Below are 23,265 nucleotides of genomic sequence, written 5' to 3'. Positions count from 1 at the left end.
GGGGGGGGGCATGTGGGCGAACAAACGGACGCAATGGGAGAAAGAGAAAACAAAACCGGGTCGCTTACATCGTCGCGCACGTAGCCACGCCCGGTCGTGCCGAATGTCTCGATCGCAAAGACCTCGCCCTCCTCCATCTTGGTTTGGTCCGAGTTCTTCACAAAGGGGATGGACTTGCCGCCGTGGATGCGGTACTGCTTGATATCGTGTGCACTGAGATTACGCACCGGCTTGACGCGGAACGTTTTGCCGCGGATTTCAACCTCGTGGCTCTCCATGGCTTCCTGGATGGCAGCGCTGACATCGCTGATACGCACATCGATACCGGCCGTCTATCAACGGTTCGTTAGCCCCATTGTCCAAGCCCGTGGTACATACCCATCTGAGAAGGAAGCTCGTCACCTTGACCCCTGTGTTGGTGGCATCTTTGACTGCAGCTAGAAGGCCGTCGTAGATGTGATCAAAGGCCATGGTGAAGGCGCTGTCGACAATCCAGCCGTTGATGTGGACACCAAAGTCAACTTTCATGACGTCGTGCTGCTGTATTACCACATCCTTTTGACCCGGGTTGGGCGTGTAGTGCGCCATTTGGTGGTTGAGGCAGAGACCCGTGGGGAAACCCAAGCCTGCCTTGAGACTATCTCCAGGCTGCAGCCCGGCATGGCCCAGCAGCGCCCTCACGCTATCTTCGATTCCTTCCGCGACGTCCAGGAGAGTCTGGCCGGGCTTGACGCTCTCCTGTACCCATCGTCGAGCTTGCCGATGCACCTCGGCGGCCTTGCGGTAGTTTTGGATGAAGTCATCGTCTTTATAATACAAACGAGCTTCGTAGCGTGCTTCGGCAGCTGCTATCTGTGATTTGGTATAGTTTTGCATCTCGCCCTCGGGATACTCGCCAGATGGGAAGAGGTAGGTCAACAAGATTCTTGGTGGGGATGTTTGCTTTACAGGCACAGGAGTGGTCCCCTTCTTCTTGCTCTTCTTCTTGTTCTTCTTCCGTTTCTTCTTTGCATCCACGACTTCGGTTGTCGAGGGCGCCTCTAGCGGTCCCAGGCTTGTTTCTTCGACGTCACCATCGCCGTCGCCGTCGCCGTCGCCGTCGCTCTCGTCATCACCTCCTGCGTCACCGAGACAGCCGTCTCCGTCTCTGTGCATATGAGATCCCCGAGGCTCGCCGCCGACGTGACAGGCTCCATCCGAGTTGGATGCGTCGCCTTGACGGAATCTTGTGTTAGGATTCGTACCTCGAGCATAAAGGTGTCGGCGTGTTACATACCATAGTGTCTGCGATGCTCGTTTTCCGGGGTTTTGGTTCCCATTCCGACATTCCACACTGCAGGGCTGGAACGACTTGATTATTGGATATTCAACCTGCGATTGAAGAAGTCTGAACGACCATGTTGCGCGATGAGGTGAGGTTAAACACCCCGCTTGCCAAGTACTTGGAGGTCGAACCTCACCGCTCCGACTGGCGCTAACCTTAAATAGTCTAGCTCCTCAGCATGGATTATGCCACTGAGCACTTTCACAGAATACATAGCCATCACCAAGCCATCACTACACTCTCCATGGTTACAGCATAGAATCCTCGTGCTTTTATATTTTATCTTGCGATCGACACTTAGCATATTCACTTGGTATCTCCCGATGTATTACTTCCAAGGCCGAGACGTGGCTAGTCGCCGCAACATGTCAGATTCTAAAATTGTGGCATTTAAAACCTACTCGTTATGGTTGTTGAGCTCCAGATTGAGGCTGTCGCGACAACAGATGCCGGTGAGCTACCAACTCATCGGCTGGTCCAATATATAAGAGCTTGAGATGATCAAATCTCGTCCACTGACGCTGTCGAAGTAAGAAGTCCGCAATATTTCACCTCTCCGCAATCCGCCGCCGGGATCGATCTTCAGAGGGAATAATCACAGCGGCAATAACGATGAAGATACTGCTTCAGTTCCAGGTCGGCCTCGTTTTAGCGGGGGCCTTGGCCTTCACTCGACCTTCACCAGACACGACTTCAGCTTCGAAAGCCCTCACAGCTCGTAACGCCTGGGAGGCTACGTTTGCCTTCTTTCTAGGGAGCGGCCAATGCCCGGGAAGCAGCTAGGTCTTTAACGTCGGCACCTTGAACGAATGCAAGTGAAGTCTTGTCTGGTTTCCGCTGGGCCTTCGTTGCTGGAGTCTCCTATGTAAGCGACCTCGAGCCCGGCTCGAATATCGAAGCGGATGTCGTTCATGTACGAGTCGGGGGAAATGCACGGTGGGAGGGAACGTGTAGGTCGCGTAGACGGTGTTGTTCGATAGATTGACACCCACGACTTTTGGCCCGCCCGGCTGTGCGTAGGGCATGGTGTAGCTCCCAGAAGAGGACTGGATAGTCGGCCGGCCTGTGTCCAAGAGCCACAGCGTTTCACCTCGTCCCGAGGAAGTTGCAGGAGTTGTGTAGAGAGCCTGCACGCTGATCAGGCCTGTGGAATTCGCACTTGCGAACTCGATCCCATTGAAAGTGGTGTTGAGTGCATCAGAAGGCAAGTTCAGACCAGCACATGGGAAAGGCGTCTCTGAAGTCGTGCTGTGGACTTCCGTAACGGTGTATTCGTAGTCCCCACGGGTGTAACAGACAAAGATTCTAGAGGTGCTGGACACGGCGATGCCGATCGGCCAGTATTTGTAGAAATAACGAACTTCCTCTACTGGAGGGCCGTAAGTTCCATTGTCCGCAGGGAGCATCGATCGTCATGCAAATGAGGACGAGGAAGTGAGAAGCCCAACAAGGCTGAGCTAATCCGATCTGGGGAATTCGCACTTCAAGGCTACAATTCGATTTCCAAAGCCTTGGGACTTCGGTCAAGAATCAAGCACAATCCTGTCTTGCCATTTTCTCGCATGGAGAGGTCATGTAAACAGACCCAGCCAGCCCGGAGACAGACCCAGTCTCTTAGACCGCCCCTGATCACTGAGCAGGAGAGGAATATGGGTTTAGGTGGTCAAGAGCGTTCGGGTTCAGGTCGCTTGTGAGCAAAGTCAGGCCATTAGTCGGTACTCAACCTAGTTCATCCGCCAAGTTTTCATGAGCAAAGCCACCTAGGTAGAGGGCACCTTTCGGTAGCATCTCGCTGAGTTCAACACAGTGCCCTCCCCTCGCACCTTGTTGCGGAGGCCCCAAATATATACATGCCCCAGAGCACATTATCTCATGGCATGAGCGGCCTTCCCTTGAAATGGCCTTCCTCTTATCGCTGTTGAGATCGTCTCCAACCGGTGGATATCGTACCTCTTCATTATTGTAGAATAATCCCCCATTGTCCTTTTGTATATGTATTCTTTTGCCGTCATCGTATGTCTGGCTAACCGTGTCCTCCCCGTGGTTTCATTCCGTACAAGGCGTGCAGTAACATTAATATCTGTAAAATACTGAAATCGACCAATATCGACGAATCCCCGAGCCATTTCAAAACGACTATAGCCCGTTGAAAGTGGTGGACATTTCCATTGCCGAATTATGCAAGTCGACGTCCAAGGGTATTGTATGTAACCGGGTTTGTCGTCATTGTGCAATCGTCTACAAGAAGGACGTTAGCGGGTGATGATGATCTGGAATCCATCTATCCATGGTCCACAGCTTCCAGAAATCCCGGCGAGACTGTATCCCCGCGGCGCCATCAACGTGTGTCTGTCTCTTGGTCAGAAGAGTCTTCGCTGTGAACGTAGCGCCAAAGACTTTTACATACCCAGATCCTCCAGTTGCGTTCCCAAAAATACCTGATCTTCGGCCCGTACTGGTCAAAATCTCAATACCATCAATCCAGAGACCGGCACGCAAGTAAAAGCCTAGAATTGTTTCACCACGGCGCGTGTCTGCGAATGTTAGCTCTCTGAAATGTCGCACGCCCACGCCTCCAACTCACCAAGAACGAATTCGTCACCACCAGGCTTGCCGCCCCTCTTGCCAAATAGTTGACTATGACCATCTTCATAGCAAAATTCAATGCCGTCCAGTGCATATCCATGATAAAGTCTGACAGAAGTCAGAAGTTTTGTCTGAAGATGAATGCTTTCTAGGACCAGTTCTTCTGGCCGCGACCCCTCCAGCTGGGAATGACCCAGCTTCTTGCTTTTAAACCCAAGTCGAGAGTCGAACGACTTGCCCAGGCCTACAACATTGCTCAGCGCGTTCATTGTCAAGCCTTCATCACGCTTTGGTGCCTGCTTGACGTGCGGCAGATTAACAATGTATTTCTTTGACAAGAGGTCGTCTAGGTCTTCGATCTTCTCACTCCGGGAGCTACCACAGAAGATTGTCAAAGACAATTTGACCTTCTTTTTGTCTTCAGGAAGGCGTGCGCGGACGTCGGCCTCTGCCAAGGTGATCTGTTTGGGAGTAACACTGTGTCGCGGATCAGTGTTGGAAAAGTCGATCCATTGCCGGCATAGATCCTCTGTGTGCATCCTTATCTCAATAAATGATATTCCTGAGGGGGCGGCACAGATAATGCGTCCGTTGCCGACCGGAAAGTATTGAATGCTGTCATCTTGTGGAAGAGGTTCATCACTGGGAAGTCTGAAACAGGGGTGGTACCGGAAGCGGAGCACGTCCAGTCGATGCCAACCGCACTCGTCTTCCTGACGACAGACCTTGAGACCTTGGGACTTTGTTCTCGTCGAGTACGGTTCTTTGATCAAGAATGTGCGGTTCAACCGGACATAGTCTCTGAGCATGACTCCGGTTTCTTGGTGAGGACAGCCAAAGAGATGACCGACCTCATGCAGATGAGCGCCGATGCCAATGTTGGCAGCTTCCCAGCTACTCCCGGATTCGTCGCAATCGTTTGCGACATACTTGGTGTCAGTCCGCGTGCAGTCCATAAAGGCCGGCACGACTTCCTCGATACACGATGGATAGCTCTGAAGAGCATGTGAGCCGAAAATGGCCAAGCCAAGGTCATCCGCTGTACCGCCGAGAGCAGCATGGCCCCTGATTGTTCCGACTTCTGGATCCCAATGGGCATCGAGTAAGAGGCAAGCCACATACTGCTTCTGACCTGGTCTGATATTGAAATACTTCTTGACGGCATCCGCTGCAATTGAGTAAAGCTCCCCCTTCTTGGCTGCCGGCGAATGTTGTTGGGCGTACTGCAGGTCCCGCAATTCCGCAGTAGTCTTGTCCGACCGTACGACATGGATCCTGGTTTCATTTTTCATGATGCCCATTTCCCGGTCCCGGATGGAAAGTGTGCCGGTTTGCCATTCTTCTTCGAATCTGAAACATCTGCGGCCGAATTTGTGTCGGTACATTTGTTCTGCAGTGAATGTCTGCCAGAGATGAGCAGCCATTCGGAATTTTCTAATGGCCATGGACAGGTCGTTGCCCTCATTGTGTATTCTCTGGGGAGCTGCGTCATATGTACAGGGCGAATCCCTGCCGACTAGGATGACGAGCTGCAGAGGCGGTGCGCTATTCAATGGCAGGTAGTTCAGCATAATATAGGAAGAGTGCATCGCAGGGGTGGATCCAGTGCTGTGGAGGCTCAGTTTGGGTGAGGTGAAGTCAAAACGAATTCTGTTCCAGCCAGGCGAGAGGTAGACAAGAGCTTTGAAGTACGAATCGGACACCGGCCAGTTCGTAGGTGGAAACGCTTGTCCCTCCTTATCATGATGGACAGTCAGATTGCCCTCCATGGGTTTCTGGTTGGGGTCGCCAATTTCTCCATTCACCAATAGCACTTTGTGATAGACCTGAGCGCCGTCTGTGAGCCCGCCATTCCCAACTCGTCATTGAACCATCACATACCACTGAGTTATCCATGACTGAAGTAATTCTAGGCGCATACGCGGAGGTCGGTGGGGGAACTCGGATTGTCCCATTAGAGCCGGAAGGTGACAGAGTCTGCCTTCGGTCAGCTCAGAGGCACGATTTGGTCATAAGTGTTCCAGCGAACTTACCATCATGCTGTTCCTATTTGAACTCGGAACCATAACAGTAGGCCGCTGAGGGACCGGAGGCGGAGTGTCACCATTGCTCTTGACTGTACCCAATACGTTGTAAGAGGAGCCATTGGCATGATATGTCGAAGGCGGTGTTGCGCTTCCGGGAGCGGAGTTCAGTGTAGAGGACGATTTTGCAGTCGGAACAGTGCCATTGGATTCTGTTGAGGAGTCGGAGGTTCGGAAGCTTGCTTTTGATCGGCGGCGCAGCTCTTTGAAGAAGGGCATGACTGGGAACTGAGAGATTGAGGTCGAAGGCCTTTTAAAAGTCAAGCATGGATTTCGGCGACACGACAAAGGAGGCGCTCTTCAGTGCAACTCGAACAGTGCTGTTGATAACGCCGCAAAGTGAGGATTGACGGGGGGATGTAACGACTGCAAGCACATGCATGTGCAATGAAGCTTTTTTTTTCTTCCCCAAAGTGACGATTGGCTGCCAGGGAATCACAGCAGGGGGCAGAAGAAAACAGAGGAAAAGAAGCTCGCCTCAGACACTTTTGGACAAACAAACGAGCGACCAGGAGAGAAGGAGAATGTGGATTAGAATTAGAATGAGGATGAATCTGAGGGTAAGATGAAGAGGAGAGGGATCGTCCATCCGACGATAAGCACGGGGCTGAAATGGCGACGAGAAGGTGTCGCTGCCCGGACTTGCGACTGGGACAAGGAGAACGGCCTGAAGACTACTAGTGAGCGAGCCAAAGCCCGCTGGACTCTGGGATATTCTGGGTAGCAGCGGGCGGATATGGATGTGCAGCTCTTTCATCAGTTGGAAGGCAAGTTGGAGCAGCAGATATTGCGAGACATGCGCTGCCGCAAGCAGGTGCGATTCGCCAGAAGCAGCTCCAGGCACAAGCAATCCGGGAATCATGCAATCAGCTTGGCAGGATACGATTAACAAGCATGCAGCATGCCACAAGGATGCCAGTTTCCAGATGATAAAGGTGGGGTTTGGGAAGGGAATGCGCAATCCCAGACCTGGCACAAAGCGCCTTGCACGCTGCACACAGGCTTTCCCTATTGCTCTTTGGGGCTGGTGAGGCCTTGCCACCACTGCCACCACTGCCCGTTAAGCTCTTTAGGGACAGGCGCCCCCGGAGAATCGGGGGGCAGTAGTGGGCTTGGTGGGCACCTTTCACAGGCGATGACGTCGTAGAGGGCCGCTGGAATGCTGGAACGGCAGAAAGAACATGTGGCTGGCGCGGCGCCCAGAGATAATCGGCCTTGACCAGGACTTTTTCTCCGTCTTTTCGAACACATTGCGATCCACTCAACATCCGCCTCCTGTTCCATCCCTAAGGATAATATGCCACTGACAAAGAATGGAAGGTGACAATTATCTTGCCGCACGACAATCCTGGGGGGATGTCCACGCCGAGACTGAAATTTCCATGCAAATTTCACATTCGGATCCCAGAGCCGAAGATGAAATATGCCATTTTGTCCTCTTGCCCATTCTTCTCGTGATGGCCGCCCAGCAATCTGATCATATATGCTCTCCCAATATGGCCTGGGATACAGCTTGTCTTGATTTGATCTGGGATTCTGAGATTCCCTCGGTGAAAGTCCGAATGAACTCCAAGTGATGTCGGACGACACAGAGACGACAAAATTCACCGAGTTAGTCATGGTTTGCAGGTACCTAGGTACTGGGTACTGGGTATAGATAGGTACATAGTGCGACCACCGGCCGGTTCCTGGCTGGCACCTTGAAGGCTGCGCCGGTCCAGGGAGGCAGCCCTTCTTCCCCAGATCCAACAAGATGGCTTTGGCCTGTCACTGATGGGCTGCGATGGAAAAGGAGGAAATTATACGAGGTAAATTATAGTTTGTTCCGCTCTCAGGGTGGTTTGGACAGGGTGGGTGACAACACATCAGCGTCCCAGCCCTGTCGTAAAATCTCGGAAAAAGCAGATCGACTTGCAAGTCACTGGCAGTGGACCCAACGAGGGAAGAGGCGGGTTGTCAAGCGAACATCCAGGGCACAAGAGAAACAGAAACCTGCACGCAGTACTGCAACCCTAAGAGGAGGAGGAGTACCTGCAGCCGCCAGATCGGGAGGTGACCAAGGTGACAGGAAACAGGAGGACGGGAGGACAGGAGCTCATGTTTCGAGCGTCATTGGATCCGGTGCAAATGTACCGAGTAATAGGTTTGAAATGGATTGATCAAGGCCATCACCTCTGGCTGGAGACAGCTGCCAAGGGTGCATGCGACCAACGCAGCGGCCAATTTCACAGCCAGTCGGTAAGCTCCAAGCAGGAGTCTCAGTTAACCGTAGGCTATGCGTAGTTAGCTGCAAAGGAGCCAACCAGTTTGACACAACCACCAGCCACAGGCGAGAGGAAGCTGCAAATAGAAGGCCTCAGCAGCCTGCGGGTGGAGGCCGCCGTAGCTGTCCTTACCCAGAACGTGCCACCAGTGTCGACTCCGACGAGGGCACCCCTCGCAAGCCCTCGATCCGTCCTCCACAGTTGCCAGTTACCAGTTGCCGCTCTGGACTGACTTCCCCCCCCCCCCGGCGACGCCTGTGCTGAGGCCAATTAACTTAATCCAGCCGAATTCACCTTTACCTGGCTCAAAAAGCAAAAGGTCGCTGCCACCACCAACGTTCCTCTACCACACTCCCTTTGAACCTGCTGCTCAGCCGATCACTTTCTTTTACGCCGCACCGTCTTGCTCTTGACTTTGGGCCCCCTTTGGCTCGTCCAGCCTCGACCTCTCCCTCTGCCTCTGGTCCTCCAGCATGCCCTCAATCCTCCAGTGAGCCCGAACTGGACCCGAGCACCACCATTGAACATAGCGCAGTCGCACCCGGCTACCCTGGCGCTGTGGCCCCACGAATTGCCAGCCCGAGTCTGGATCCATTGCAGGAATTAAACCAGCTTGACTTCAATTCTTTCCTAGCCTGCGCATTGACGTTCCGGGGCAACACCACACATATTTGGCAAAATCTTCTCCCTTCTCCTCCTTCTTAAACCCTCGCACGTCTATCCCTCATGCTGGTCTCTCACAATATCTGCACCAACATGACCTCTGACCAGCATCCGCATGGTGCAGCTGAGGTAGCCGAGAAGGTGCTGCGGAGAGTGGAAATTGCAAAGGTAACTCCAATTCAACCCGCTCACAGGACCTTTCCTGGGATCCTCCCTCGTGACTGACTGACTGACTGACCCTCTTCGATAGGTTGCTCGAAATCTCCAAGACTGTCTAGCTTTTGCAAGCTTCAAGGCCCGAAATGGCTGGCAAGATCGAACCCTCGCCTCCATCGAACCCGAATTCACCGAGAAGCTGAAGAGGAAGAGACCGTTCCTGGAGGAAGACCTCCCCTGTGATACCTCGTCTGGGTCTGACGACGAATTCGTCCCGACCTCCTCGATTGCCAATAACCGCTTTTCAAAGCCCTCCAACTCAGCCTTTAAAATCCCCGAACCTCCCTTTGCTGCAAGGAAACGAGTTCGGTCTTCCTCAGCAACAGGTCCCGACAGGCAGTCAAGCACCTTGACATGGAAGCAAGATCACCGTCTGCCCCAGTCGTCACCTCTGTTGAATCGGGCACAGTCTTTTCAGGAGCACGCACTATTTCATACCGAGTCTGCTAGAACGCCTCACAACGCTAATGACGACTCTCCCATGTTTGATGTTCATTCTGATGACGAAGACCATGACCTCCCCATGCCTGCCTTGGGCAACGAACCTTCAAGCAGCATTTTGTCCTCATCGCCTCCTCGAACCCCCCCTCCCACGAAACGTTTTCTCAGTGTCAACTCCAAGCAATCTGGGGCCGATCTCCTCCTTTATCTAGCCAATTCCCCCTCTCGCTCGCCTGCTATCAATATCCACAGACCCTCTGACTCGTCAAAAGAACCACCTTCGACTCCACCATCCCAGCATTCACACCTTCCATCTTCAGTCATGACTACTCCGGGCACTCATCTTGGGCTGTTCAATGGCGCTCTACAAACTCCGGGCCAGAATTTCAACCTGGCTGACTTCTGCAATGTCACTCCTTCACCTGCACCGGCTCAGTGGGGCAGTCGAACTCCCAACGTGACCAAGACTCCCAGCCGGTTTTCACGAAAAAGTTTGAATTTCGATACATTGCAGCCTCTGTCTGGCAGTCCAACCTTGCAACGAAAGGCTCCAACCAGCAAAGGACTGGCTCTGCAGTTGGGCGACGAACTGATCCCAAGGTCTTGAATCATAACCTGGCAAGCCCCCTATTTGGCCAGCCATCGAATCCGTATGGCCCTTTATGATAAAATCACCCGAAAAGACACACGCATAGCTGTGTCACGACATACTCGAGTTGAAACAAATAGTATACAATGTTTCTTCTGCTCAGCAATGACGCATGAATGACTCAAAAATAGGAGGGGGGCCATTGATTTGAGCTTGAAAACACAAAGCGGAGCTGGATATCCGGGAATCGCAAAGCGTTGATTGCCAAAGTAAAGGGACTGGGCAGGAACGACTCTTTGTTCAGCAAATTCTGTTCGACTGTGCGTCTCTCTCTTTTCGAGTACTATGCGTTGATATGGTCAAGTCGATCAATCATGTCTACGGTCTATCCTCGCCCCTGACTCCGATAACTTACTAATTCCATCATCAACATGGTCACAACACAGCGACAGCTGAAGTAGGTAGCTGAAAGTAGGTAGCTCTGAATCAAGAAAATATTACCCATCACGCCCATGACTGTTCTCTTTCCTATGGCCCGTTGCTGTCCTCCAAATTGTTTCAAGGCGCCTTAGCTGCTAGCCGTGCATCGCGTGCTTCAGACAGGGCATGATGCCATGATAGAGATGGTGGGCTCGAGTCTGCCGGGCTCCTAGCTCCAGCCTTGACTCGGACATGAGGCAACTAGCCAGTACTCGGTGTGTAGCAAACGCCACGGTCGGTTGAAAGGCTGTATCAAGGCATCGGTCATGGAGAACCACAAGTACGTCAACCGTGCTTCTCCTGTGCCGTTCTGGCGAGAGGCCGGTCAGCTTGGGCAGGCGGCCTTGGACTAGCACTTGTGGATGCATGCACTTTTACCTAGGTACGGCAACGATGGTTTTAGAACCTTGACTTTATCTCCACAACCGGAGCATTCCTCCGAGACTACCCACCTACTATTCGTATCACACGGGCAACTGGGAAAGGGCCGCAAGGTTGAAAAGAAGTTGGCTATTCCGAAGCGACTCTCAGAGTGAATTGGGCTCTATTAGGTGGTACTAGAGCCGAAATCATGATAGGTTGCAGAATATATATCCAATCGAGACGTGCATCCTTGTTAGATGCATGCCATTACGAGCAGATGCAGATGGGGGTCTGCAAAGTTGGATTCGGCTTGCAGTAATAATAAGCGAGCCCTTGCGAGACGTTCAGCAAAGCCCTTGCTCATTCCTCCTGCGTGCTCATCCTCGGTAAAAACGTGTCGACTGTTTGCTGTCGATCGTCTCATCAACAACGCGTGGGGCCTGGGCCGCACGGGCTCTCGCCATGAGTGTCAGACGATGTGCCAGAAATACTCCTTCCTAGGTACGAGTACGAGGCACGGAGTATATAATCGAATCAATCAATCGGTAGCAAGGGCGGAAAGACGCAGATCTAGTGCCAATACTCGGTACAGTACCTCGTACTGATAGGGAAGATGCTGTTTTTATTTGTCCCGCCAGTGGAAATGGACATGGAGTGGGAAATGAGGTTCGCTTGGACAAGGCAAGGCGGGGGCTAGGGCTGATTGACGCGTTGGGTTTGTTTTCTTTTCTTTTTTTTTTTCCCTCCCTTCTCCTATATGGATATTTGTTCTCCCCTCGCCGCTTGAGCCAGCCCATAATCCCTTTGCTCCTCTGTGCACTCTTAAACGGACATTTCTCTGCTAGCCTTCCTTTTCATGGACACGAGCACTCGACTGCGAAGATGAGAGACCCTGGCGAAGATTTCCGACTTGGACGCGTCCGATCATCCCGCAGATCCGCGTTCGCGTGCTTAGCGCGTCGCGCTAGCATTCCGAGTGGATTTCGCGGGGTTCGCCGGAAGGTGGCTGGACGAGCTTCGAGCTGAAGGGCATCTATCTACCGAGTACGGAATATCGAGGACCTCCATGCGCATCACCTCACCGAGTCAGCGGAAACTTGGTTCTGATGACGGCAGGGACAAATCGCTCGGCCCACTTAGGGCCAACTCCAACCTCACAATCTAACCGAATGTCACCCACGCTTCAATGAGGTTGCAGATGGCGAGCGCTTCACCAGCAAGTCAAATCGATGGGCCCTGGCCTTTGACATCAAGCGCTCCCCTTGGCTTCCTCATCCGTCTCATGTTAGAAGCAAGGACTTTTGCTCCGTACACACGAGTAGCTGAAGGCTGGAGACACGCACCCTCAGCGGCGCTTGGGGCGCTGGGGCTTCAACTTTTCAGCCCGCCCGAGTCAGCGCAGCGATAACACGAGCCATTTCCGCAGGCAACCCCTCCCACGCAACCGCTCTGTCAGAGGCCCTCGATGGCGACTTTCCGCGGCTCAAAAAGGCATAATTTTCCAGGTGATTACAGTTCCTGTGAGAAGGGCTGTCTCATCTCGCATGGGAAGGATTGGGAGGCTCTGGGCGTGCATGAGAGCATAATCTTTACCTCAACCATTGCCTGCTGATTTGTAACGTGCTAGTCGCCTCCCCCCACGCGGAGCCGCCTGTGCCAATTCGGATGGATGAAAAGGTAGGTGTCAGAATGTCCTGGTCCTCTGTACTTGTACATGCTTTGCTTTTGTTAGCTTGAGGCAAGGGGGCGGGGTACCAGTTGTCATCTCACCCAACCCGCGTTGCTGAATATCATCCGACAAGGCTCACGTTGGAAGTCTCCGGAAAATCTGTGTGTCCCATGCCCATGTATTGACTCAGGCAGCCCTTCAAGAAAGAGTACGCCATATGAGCCAGCAAGATCGGCCTCCTTGAACAAGCTGCAATAACTACCCACTCGCCACTCCAAGCAGTATGGCAAAACTTTCAATCCCACCCACCTCGGCATTATTATCTTATCCGCAAGGCTAGCAAGGCTACATATGTACATACATAGCAGCTCCCGAGGGTGAATGGACGGACGTATATCTACGGTAGCATGTACAAAATTTTGCTGCAGCAGGCCACCAGGTGTTCTTCCCAATTGTAGTGCCGTCGCTTGTGGGTTACTTACATCCTGGGATTACAGTTTTCCTGCCCGCGTTCCTTGAAGGGTGAGGAGACAGAGAAGCATGCAGAGGGGAGGACCAGAGTAGAGATAGAACGTCGAATTGAAATGGAAACCTCTGTTCTCTTTTGATCCTTGATATCACGGGGGACCATTGGGCAGGCAATCGCTCGTCGATTCGTGGTGGCATTCGTCAGTCTCTGTTGTAACCATGTACAGAGGTCATCGGCAGTCGTCTTCCAAATATCACAGTGTTCGTCAATCGTCCAACATACTAGCTACAATCGAGCCCCTTCCTTTTGGGACAGGCCCTTATCTTCGAACAACTCTCTCCTCCCACTGCACCCCAACCCATTCCTCCCTGAAGGAGACTCTCCCCATCTCACCGCAGTTGTTCGCGCACGTCCCCACAATGATGGTGCCCCATTCCATCCCATCGTCCAAACCCATTGCGTTCTCGTCGTCCTTTTCCAACTCGTATATCAGCCCGGGTACAAGCTGGAGCTCGAACACCCGTGAACCACCACAACTCTCGCACCGCGGTATCCCCTTCACCGGCCCAGTTTTGCCATGCGGCACGACGAAGCGCGACGATACCTCGTCCGTACCCGAATACAGGAGCGGCTCGCCCTTGAACTCGTAGCGGAGAACCTGTTCCGGGTTCTGGGCGATGCGGTCGGAGAATTTTTGGAAGCTCTTGTCTAGGCTGGATTCGAATGTGTCTTTGTCCGCAGCACTGCTTGCACCTCCTGTGTCGTCCATGTCGTATTGAGTCTTTGAGGTCTCTGCCTTGCTAGGAGGGGCCGCAAGCTCTTTTTCGAGCTCCTCCGGGTATGCGTCGAGGTAGAAGGAAGGGTAGGGAGGCGGGAAGAGGGATGGGTCGGGCCACGGTATTTGGTCCTTTGTGGTCTTTTGGCTCTGTTTCTCGTCTGGTTGCGATCCGATTCGCAGTTTGGCTGCGAATGATTCTGTGGGTGGCTGTGGTTGAGGTTCCTCGAATGGTCTCTGTGGAGGCAGAGCTGCCAACTGAGAGGGCGAGCCTATGGATGAAAACGGATTTGCTATCGATTGCCCATTCGAGCTGGTCGGCATTGAAAATGGATTTGGACTGTTGACTCCGAATTGCTGGCTTGACTCGCCGAACAGGGCGCTTCCGAGATTTTGCACAGGCTCCACTGTCTGTGATTCTCTCGTAATCCTTTGTTTTTGACCCTTCTCCTGTAGGGCGGGCTTCCTGACCTCTCGAAATGCCCTGACGCTGCCGACCTTCTTTGAGCATTGTTTCTTCCTGCAGCAGAGCACATGGAGGCGCCGGTCGTCGCTGGGGAAATATTGCTGGAGATCCGCATTGAGTTGGAGGAGAAGGGACATGTAGCTGTTGCATACTTTGCATTTAGCCAGTGCCGCAGGAGGAGGGTGACTTGGATTTAGCCAGGTGGGATGGCCGCCCAAATGACTGATGTCGTCGCCAGTCGAGTCGGTGATGGCAAAGCCAAGAGTGACATTCGTGGTTGAGTAGTCTTCGCTATTGTCTGAAGAGTCGCTGTCATAGGGGGCCATGCTTGCGGATAGGTCGATTGAACGGCCTCACAACTTGTCGCTCCGGCGCTTCTCTACAAAAGCCGTCTGCGCACCTAGATATTTTTTCTTAGACCCTTGTCTTTTCTCGAAAGGTGGTTGGACTAAAATTAAGGTGTGTCCCAAACGGCAACTATTCCGTAAATGGCAAGGCGTGGCTTGTCGGGATTTTCCCTCCGCACTTTTCTTGGTGCTTCTTGGCCCTTTCCCCTCTTTTGCATCCTCGCTGTCATATACCACATTGAGGACCCTGGTGTCTTTCCCTGCTCCCTCCATCATCCCGTCTGTTGACGTCGCCTGCTCTCAAGGATATGCATACTCCTCATTTGCCTATACCAGCAACGTACTTCATGATTACCCCCTTCCCGAACCAAGGCCGATCATCCTATGTATCACCTCTGTGTTCCGCAATTCTTCCCCGCGTTGGAGGCGGGGAACCACGTTAAGCGACGTCGAGAATGACCAGGTGTTTGACCATAAATCCCATATTCATACGGATCAAGCCCCAGGTCTGCCGGCAGAACTCCTGAAACCTCCTCCTTCTGCCAGCTGTCTCACTCAATTTCTCAAAAAAGGCCAGCAGAAAACTCAATATGGCTACCCACAAAGCCTCTGCCGTCACTATTGACGAGTTCGAACTTCTAAGGGGTCGCAACGCGGCCGGGGCATTGCTAGCTACCACTCTAATGATCCTGTCAGCCCGCCGCAAATTCATCCACCCGGGCTCCGTTCTCCACGATCAGGTCATAGCTAGGAGTGCCACAGCCAGCAAGTACGCCAAAACCGTTCAAGACGTGATCTTCTATACCATATATGGCCTGCATGGCATCGAGACCGTCTATTTCGCCCTGACGAAGCTGAAGAAGCACAATGTCAAGATCTTCAGTCCGGTCTGGTTCCAGTGGATTATCGCTGTGTTCCTGGGAGGGACCTTTGCCCAAAAGCATTTCGATGAAGTGGTGGAGACGAAGGAAATCAAGACCATCAAAGAGATTTGAGCGCAGAAGTGGCACGAAGGAGAGGGAAAGGTGTTGTCGAACATGGGACCAAGTTTATCTCTTCGCTGCAAAGCATGCAAGCAGGAGTTTTGTTGGAGGATATCTAGGCACTGGGGAAAAAATACTGAAGCCCTACTCAGATATAAACAGTCTTACATCATGGACTCATTGCAAATGCCCCAATTCTCAGCTGGTCATTGTGGCATTAACACATGGCGGTTCGATGCTTGCCTTCTCTTTTCCCCTGTCCTCCTAGCTCGGGATTTCCATAGTTGAAGTGAAATAAATCACTGCAACTGATCCTGGCTACCCCTTGCAGGGAGGCCGCTGCGGCCAAGACGTCCAACGTCTGATTCAGTTGTATCCGCGTCGTCAACCGTCCAATTTCAACTCTCTTTCAACCTCGCCGCTGATCCACTCAGATGCTCATCCCGTCTTGAAGCTGGCAAACTTGGACGGCATCGAGCAAAATTGCCACTGAGCAGCTGTCGGTGACCTCGCTACCATAGCGGACCTCAGATTTCTCAAGAAGGTCGACCCTCTCGACTATAGATCTATAAGTACCTGATCTCAAACTTAAAGACAATAGATCTTAACCTCTGGCAACCGCCGTTCTCGGGGACCAGGGAATATCCCCCAAATTCAGGAGCTGCTCCCGAGTTTCAAAAATGACCGTACAGAACCCAGCCATTGAAACAATCACCCGTGGCTATGGCATCCGCCTCCTTTTGGGCAAGTCCATTAGAAACGAGGATAAACCTTTGCTGCATTCGACAGTCCACTTTCACTATTGCACGCGCTCCGAGAAATTGGTAGTGACCGTCTCTTATGGTTTGGGCTAGGGGCTTGAAAGGGTGACACGAATAAACCTCGTACTCGACTGCGAATGGGCGATGGTAAAAGGGGATTCAAAGGCTGTTTTCGATTTTTCCAGGTTCATGTCGACCCGCAAAACACATAAACGATGCTGCCAGGCCACAGACGCGGACGGAGGTCGATGGACCCTGTGCGGCCACCAAGAGAAAAGTGGGTGTTTGACCTTCTCCTGCAAGACTCTGGAAAATCGGTTTAACGGGCGGCTTTGAGAAGATTCTCCGCATCTTCTCCTCGAGGAGGCGGATCATCCCAGGACGCAAGTCGAGCCACCGACGGAAATGATGCGGATGACTTATTTCCAGACAAGAGGGTTAAAGGCTGCATTCGCAGCGCATTCTCCACCAGGCAAGATCTTGAGGCTCCGGATCATCCGTAGACGACTTGGAACGTGATTTGGCAGCACGATGGCGAAATGAGATGGTCAAGTGTTACACTGGACAACGACAAGAAATCAGCAAGGCGGACTGTATAGGAGTGAGGCAGTATGGTTGGATATCGGAAGGATAGGGCAGGATATGGAGTCAATGGACATCTAATGACGACATCAATCTCTGGCTACTTTTCTCAGCTACAAAAATGAACATGATTGTGTGTAAGTGGTTCTCCAAGGTTGGGGTCAGAAGGACACGCCCTGCCAGCCAAGTAAAAGCCCGACAGACTCTGAGAATCAAAGCCGATTTCTCAAAAGGTGAACTGCATCAATCCCGGATTCAACACCAATGGCAACAACGCATGTGATCCTGTTCGATCTAAGTGTTAGCGAAAGGATACGCTGCATCGAAAAGGGGCAAACAACAAAGGCGTGCCCACCCATGGCGTTGAAGGAAGGGAATCGAAGAGAGTACGAAAGGAAAGAGAGTGAGAGAGCAAAAAAACTCACCAACAACAGTGGCTAATGGCCAGACCGCCGTAAACCACCCAATCTGCCAGTCATAGGGCACGAGTTTCCCCAGCGGACCAACGCCAGCAACCACAATCATGCCCAGACTCATGACCGCACAGAAGATGAAGGTGAATCGGAACTTCCTGAGAATCGTGGGAATCTCTTTGAAGAAGCTCGTGTCGGTGGCTTCCTTGCTGGTCGCCCCCCAGGACATGTCGACGGAGAAGAGATGGGACAGGATCGCTTGGGAGACGTGCAGGGATATCCCCCCCAGGAAGATGGTCAGGAGGGGGATCCAGCGGAAATTTTCCCACAGTGCGGAAAGGAGGGTTTGATCTTCGACTCTGTAGCGCATGACCGCCAGTGCGAGGTTGCCGAGCGCTGTGAAGACGATGATGATGGCGAAATAGATCTTGAAGCTGTCGATGTAATAATGGTCCAAGTGGCCGTTGAACCAGCCTACAATGCAGTAGTTGAGAAGCGTCAGTATCCATGCGCTCCCGATGGCATAGTACGTCCCGATATATGCCATGATGGTCAGTTTCGAGGGGAAAGGCATAGTGCTCCTGATAAAGTTGCGGAACAGAGGAGTGAAGGGGCCTTTGGTGAACCATTGAGCAAACGGGTGGAAGATGAGCTCCGAGCAGCCATAGGCATATTTCTCCCAGCGGGCGAGTTCGTCGTAGACTGTCAAGGAGACGCCTTCTTTGAAGCCTTGGCCTGCGTAGGCCGCAAGACGGAGGATGTAGCCGGAGGTTTGGAGGCGGAGAGCCATGTCGAAGTCTTCGGAAACGGTGGCTTCGCTCCAGTACTTCTCTTTGACGATGCCGTCGTTGAGATCTTCGTAGATGTACGCGACGTCCTGTACAGCCGTCCAACGCAAAAAGGCATTGTGCCCGACAAAGGGGGCGACGTCGCCATTGGACACAGCGTAGCGGATGGCTGTGTACACTAGGTTCGTGAAGAAGGTTATCCCCTTTTCGAACCACGAGTCCGTGACGTTCATCACTCCGCTCGCAAATTGAATGATGGCGACCTCTGGGGAGATTTCCATTTCCGAAACCGCGCTCAGGAAACAGTCTTGGGGAACACCCGTATCGCTATCTATCAGAAGGATGTAATCCCCCACACGGATATTTCCAGCGGCCTGTGTGCGGCCTTCATCTTCGGTGATGGTGGATGCAAGGGCGCCATTGTAAGCTTCACGTTCTTGCTCCACAGTCCAGCTTCCATCGTCGGGACGGGCGATGGTCGACAACTTGTCTTCGACTCGTGCAGAGACGTTCAAGGCGTAATTCATGTTGGATGCTTTTTTGAACTTGCCGGCTCGGGTGAATGGTTTTTGATTGGGATCTGCTGGTCTAGGATCGTGCTTTGGTCGTGAGACCCAACCGATATTGTGTTCGTCATAGTAATCACGTCGTTCCTGGGCTTGTTCGGTGGGAATCAATTGCATGCCATCATCGTTGATGAAGATGTTTGCGGTGCCGCCTTGCATTTCGTATGTCGATATGGCTGCTTTAATAGATTTGATCGTAGGATCGATCACAGACCAAAGGCCCTCCTTGTAGACAGGACATTGAATTGTGACGTGCGGCAACGCACAGCTTCCATCGGTTGGGAGACGCGGTGGAGGTATTCCGGAGTAAAACTTTGTGTTGGCATTCATTTGGCTGATGGGACCGATGATTTGAGCACAGCAGCCCGCAACTGATTGCATGAAGAATAGTGCCAGCCAGCACTGGAGAGGGACAGCGGCGATGAAAGCAAGTCGAATCCAGGAATGGTCAACTTTGATTTCGATGGCAATCTGGCGCCAGCCACTGCCAATGGCAGTAACGAGCAAAATTAATGTGACTGCGGTGAGGAGCGGTTGAATCAGCACTACGCGGCGAGGTGGCAAAGTGTTGGCCAGCTCGGCGTTCTGAGATGATACTTCTTCGCCGTTAGTTGTGTTCAGGTTGAGTGTGCTAGGCAGGGCACTGGGAAGCGGTGCTGAAGATTCATCGTCTTCGAATTCTTCTTTCCATATCATGTTGATAAGTTGGTCTTCGATCGAGTGGATACGTTTTAGGATATGATTTGGATCATCATCCCAGACGATGAGGATATTGTATGTTCGAATGAAGGCTGCAAACTGGTGTTTCTGGCAGCCAGGCAGGTGGGAGATGTTTGGGAGGATTTGCAACCGGAGGCCAGAGTCAAGCGGCATGTGGGTGAGCGTTTGGTCTTGGAGAAATAGTTTGACAACGCTTGTGTTTATTGTCATAGCACACTATTGCAACTATCAGTAAGACTGAGCTCATGGCTGGGATCGCGTAATACCTTGACATTGAGCCTTCTCACGGCATCGAATACTCCGTCAGGGCGAGAACGAAGGTCTTCAGGGGCACATTTATAGTCGTCCTTTGCTTTTTTCAGCATAACCCCTTCTTCTATTCCATTCGTGGACCACATCCGCTCTAACTGCTGCTGGTGAAGCCAATTGCACATCATATCGGTCTTCAGATCTCGGAGTTCGGGGGTTGAGCTATTTCGAAAATCGCCCTCAGGGTACAACAGAGTCCTTCTGCTTGAGCCGTGTCTTGATGCTGTCGGACGAGCGCTGGCAGAAGACGAGCTTGTTGGTCGGGTTTCGCTGGAAGAGTCTGGCGTTGCTGGAGGGCTTGGGACCGTGGACAAATCGAGAGTCGATGTCATTGCTTGATTAGCATTGCCAATAACGATAGTAGGTGCTTGAGTCGAATTTGAGAGGCCATGTTGAGTCCCAGGTTGATTGAGCCGTTCATTGTGATTCCCAGCCATGCTGTTGACGCTCCGCCAAAAATGGCACTCGCAACTGCGTGGTTGAGTCTTACCGAGAGACGTAGAGAAACACAGGGAGCAAAATATAGGTAGCTATCAAGAAAACAAGATCGTGGCGAACACCTAGTGAAGTACAGGAAGGCCTAGACAAGACCAATTGTCCATGAAAGATTTCCAGCTTGATTGCATTGGGAATTGAGAGATTTATCGCAAGGGACGGGACCACTTGGGACCAAAATCTGTTCCTGGCAAACCTGCGAGGAAACGGCCCAGGCAGGAGAATGCAGATGCTGGATATCCATTTGGTGGGTCATAAAAGGACAACTTGGGAGACATCTGATCAAATGCAAGACAAGGGTCGGAAGGTTGAAAGAAGTGCCGAAATCCCAAAGCAGAAAGATAGACGTTATCCAAGATTCAATTTCAATCGTTGACGGCAGCCAGACCAATCAAGAGCTCTAAGAGTCCGTCGAATCATGATCCCGGCGCCAGAACGATCGAGAAGCCAGCTCAGGGATGCATCAATCTAGATCCACAGGGACAGTGACAAAGCGTACCGGCATCATTCACAGTCAAGAAAATGCTTATCTTGAAGTAGGCGTCTTAAGACAAAGCTGAAAAGGTTGGGCGGGATCCAAGAAGCTGCAGCCCGTACCAGAATTTCATGCGACACCGATTCCTGACCCTGGTAGGCCACTTCAAAATGCCACTGTCCGGATCAGCCACAAGAGTGACGACCCTGGTCGCAAAGCTTTCCAGTGGTTGCTGCTGTTTGCCCTGACGCCATTTAGCGTATGCCATGTTTCTGACATGCTGGATAATCAAACTTCGAAATACGTATCGATCGGTGCAGCATCTTCTTGTCTGTGGCGCATATTTAGTGCTGTCTGGAAATCATTCTGAGATGAATTTCGATTGGACACAAGTTGTCGCCGTACACGCCTCTGTTCCTCCAAAATGTCTTCATAATCTTCTATCCTGACAGCTGTGGCATCCCAAATCAAGACAGCCTGCAAGAATACAGTCTCATATAGGTCCTGCGGCTTCTTCCCACTCTTTTTCCCGGTCTGCCACCCGGAAGAGCGCGTGTACCCGATTGCGTTGATCCAAGTGCCTGGTTCCAGGAGCGTAGGTTTCGCATTTTCGAGGACAAGATTGATGTCGACCCAAAGTCGAGGAATTGGGCTGGCACTTCTAGGATACGCATGCTCGACAAGGATCTGGCCTTTGATGGCATCATATTGCACTATACTACCGAGATACAGTCAACAGTATAGTTGCTGAATGCTCGGGAAGCATACCAGCCTAATAATCTCACCTTGCTCGCTGCAGGAAGTGATGGTATTTCATGAATGAAGACCAATCTGCTTGGGACAGGGCCATTTGGTGCGCCTTCAGTCATGGCGATTTGTGCATGCTTGGACTGTTACCTATCCCTTTTGAGTATCACGGAGGAAGAGAGTGACGCGAACCCCATAACCGTAGCTGTCTTGACGCGAACTTATCCGCGAGACAGCGAATAGGTAGGGTTGAGGGGTTAAGGGAGTCATTGGGGCTCAAGGGTTTTGAGGGTTCTAGGGTTGTCGCGATTACACGTGATCTCGGCAGAGTTTCCCGAAATAAACCTACTTGGTCTCGCTGGGGCGTCGGAATACTGGCGATGTCATGGCCTCTGGACTCTTTTGTGATCCCGGGACCAGGCTCTTGCAGACTCTCACCAAGCCCACGCCTCTTCTCCCAACCGCCTCTCTTGATCGAGTACTCCCCTGCCGCACAGGGATCTTTCTTTCTCTGTCCCTATCCCCTTCACTCTTTCCGCCGCTTGCACTTGATCTTGACACTCATCACATCGATTGCCAGAGTTGCAATCGGCTGGACACGCGATACCGATCAAAGCAGGTGGAAGTGACTCTACCACGCCGGATAGACTCTCTCCTGTGACCAGCTCACTTCCGCCCCTCCCCCCGACGGTTTTCGGAATCCCTCTTTGCAACACCCTCGTAAAGTCCTCTTTCTATCAAACGACATGTGGGGTTGGTTTGGCGGGGCAGCAGCCCAAGCCAGAAAAGATGCTCCCAAAAAGGCCATTTTGCAGCTGCGGTCGCAGCTAGATATGCTACAAAAGAGGGAGAAGCACCTAGAGAACCAGATGGCAGAGCAGGATGCGATAGCAAGGAAGAACATAACCACAAATAAAGCGGGTAAGCCAACCGGTGGGCCTCCTTGGGATGGGGTTAATACTAACACGATGCTTCTCTTGCTCTCCAGCTGCCAAAGCTGCTCTACGACGCAAAAAACTCCATGAGCGTACACTTGAGCAGACATCTGCCCAGATCGGTCAGGTGGAACAACAAATCTACTCGATCGAAGCCGCCAATATTAACCAGGAGACCCTGAATGCCATGAAGAATGCAGGACAAGCCATGAAGCAGATTCATGGCAATCTGACCATCGACAAGGTGGATCAAACTATGGAAGAGCTACGCGAGCAACACGCACTCGGCGAAGAAATCGCGAACGCGATCACAAACGCTCCCATCGGTGAGCCTATTGACGAGGCTGATTTGGAGGAAGAGCTGGAAGGGTTGGAGCAAGAGGCCATGGACGAGAGGATGTTAAAGACGGGCCCGACACCTGTCACGGGCGAAATCAACAGGCTCCCCGCGGTGTCTGCTGGTCCAAGTAAGTCGCCCCTTGCAGCTGGATATGTAACAGGCATTGACTGTTCTATAGTAAGCAACAAACCCTCAACGGTGGAAGAGGACGAGGAAGAAGAATTACGGAAACTGCAAGCCGAGATGGCTGTGTGAGGATGGCCGATGAGTGCATAGTGCAGACGACACTGACCTTGCACTGCCGCCCTTTTGTGACTGCAGAACTCGATTCCCAAGGGGACAGCATGATGTTAACGCGAGCGCAGGAAGGAATCTCAGATTTCGATTTGATATAACTTGCGTACTGTAGATTGGC

The 23,265-nt window shown here is 52.2% G+C and overlaps 9 protein-coding genes across 9 annotated transcripts in view; 3 read left to right on the top strand and 6 right to left on the bottom strand.

The window, feature by feature from the left end:
• A1O5_09817 (methionyl aminopeptidase) overlaps positions 1–1,319 on the bottom strand; it is a gene marked incomplete at both ends in the record, with an annotated part of 1,860 nt that extends 541 nt beyond the window's left edge. Inside the window, 3 exons of the mRNA XM_007750395.1 lie at positions 69–332; positions 379–1,214; positions 1,277–1,319. Of these exons, the coding sequence (XP_007748585.1) occupies positions 69–332; positions 379–1,214; positions 1,277–1,319 (1,143 nt within the window). The remainder of the gene's footprint in view (positions 1–68; positions 333–378; positions 1,215–1,276) is intronic.
• Positions 1,320–2,103: 784 nt separating this feature from the next.
• On the bottom strand, positions 2,104–2,730 carry A1O5_09816 (uncharacterized protein; the record flags this gene model as incomplete). Its single annotated transcript, XM_007750394.1, has 1 exon — positions 2,104–2,730. One exon carries the CDS (start codon positions 2,728–2,730, stop codon positions 2,104–2,106), a length of 627 nt encoding a protein of 208 aa, XP_007748584.1.
• An 846-nt stretch (positions 2,731–3,576) lies between these two features.
• On the bottom strand, positions 3,577–6,213 carry A1O5_09815 (uncharacterized protein; the record flags this gene model as incomplete). Its single annotated transcript, XM_007750393.1, has 6 exons — positions 3,577–3,673; positions 3,732–3,858; positions 3,909–4,143; positions 4,216–5,736; positions 5,792–5,887; positions 5,944–6,213. 6 exons carry the CDS (start codon positions 6,211–6,213, stop codon positions 3,577–3,579), a joined length of 2,346 nt encoding a protein of 781 aa, XP_007748583.1.
• Positions 6,214–9,014: 2,801 nt separating this feature from the next.
• On the top strand, positions 9,015–10,185 carry A1O5_09814 (uncharacterized protein; the record flags this gene model as incomplete). Its single annotated transcript, XM_007750392.1, has 2 exons — positions 9,015–9,089; positions 9,172–10,185. 2 exons carry the CDS (start codon positions 9,015–9,017, stop codon positions 10,183–10,185), a joined length of 1,089 nt encoding a protein of 362 aa, XP_007748582.1.
• Positions 10,186–13,467: 3,282 nt separating this feature from the next.
• A1O5_09813 (uncharacterized protein) lies at positions 13,468–14,715 on the bottom strand (the record flags this gene model as incomplete). Its single annotated transcript, XM_007750391.1, has 1 exon — positions 13,468–14,715. The coding sequence occupies one exon, from the start codon at positions 14,713–14,715 to the stop codon at positions 13,468–13,470; it is 1,248 nt and encodes a 415-aa protein (XP_007748581.1).
• Positions 14,716–15,326: 611 nt separating this feature from the next.
• A1O5_09812 (uncharacterized protein) lies at positions 15,327–15,731 on the top strand (the record flags this gene model as incomplete). Its single annotated transcript, XM_007750390.1, has 1 exon — positions 15,327–15,731. One exon carries the CDS (start codon positions 15,327–15,329, stop codon positions 15,729–15,731), a length of 405 nt encoding a protein of 134 aa, XP_007748580.1.
• A 1,557-nt stretch (positions 15,732–17,288) lies between these two features.
• Positions 17,289–20,295, bottom strand: A1O5_09811 (uncharacterized protein; the record flags this gene model as incomplete). Its single annotated transcript, XM_007750389.1, has 3 exons — positions 17,289–17,347; positions 17,488–19,765; positions 19,816–20,295. 3 exons carry the CDS (start codon positions 20,293–20,295, stop codon positions 17,289–17,291), a joined length of 2,817 nt encoding a protein of 938 aa, XP_007748579.1.
• An 821-nt stretch (positions 20,296–21,116) lies between these two features.
• Positions 21,117–21,697, bottom strand: A1O5_09810 (uncharacterized protein; the record flags this gene model as incomplete). Its single annotated transcript, XM_007750388.1, has 2 exons — positions 21,117–21,546; positions 21,597–21,697. 2 exons carry the CDS (start codon positions 21,695–21,697, stop codon positions 21,117–21,119), a joined length of 531 nt encoding a protein of 176 aa, XP_007748578.1.
• Positions 21,698–22,321: 624 nt separating this feature from the next.
• Positions 22,322–23,105, top strand: A1O5_09809 (uncharacterized protein; the record flags this gene model as incomplete). Its single annotated transcript, XM_007750387.1, has 3 exons — positions 22,322–22,496; positions 22,564–22,977; positions 23,029–23,105. 3 exons carry the CDS (start codon positions 22,322–22,324, stop codon positions 23,103–23,105), a joined length of 666 nt encoding a protein of 221 aa, XP_007748577.1.
• Between the last annotated feature and the right edge of the window lie 160 nt (positions 23,106–23,265).

This window comes from Cladophialophora psammophila (assembly GCF_000585535.1).
Source record: "Cladophialophora psammophila CBS 110553 chromosome Unknown aczJe-supercont1.17, whole genome shotgun sequence".
NCBI classification, from domain to species: Eukaryota; Fungi; Ascomycota; class Eurotiomycetes; order Chaetothyriales; family Herpotrichiellaceae; genus Cladophialophora; species Cladophialophora psammophila.
The sequence above is the reverse complement of the archived record's forward strand: the minus strand, read 5'-3'. Positions and strand labels throughout refer to the sequence as shown.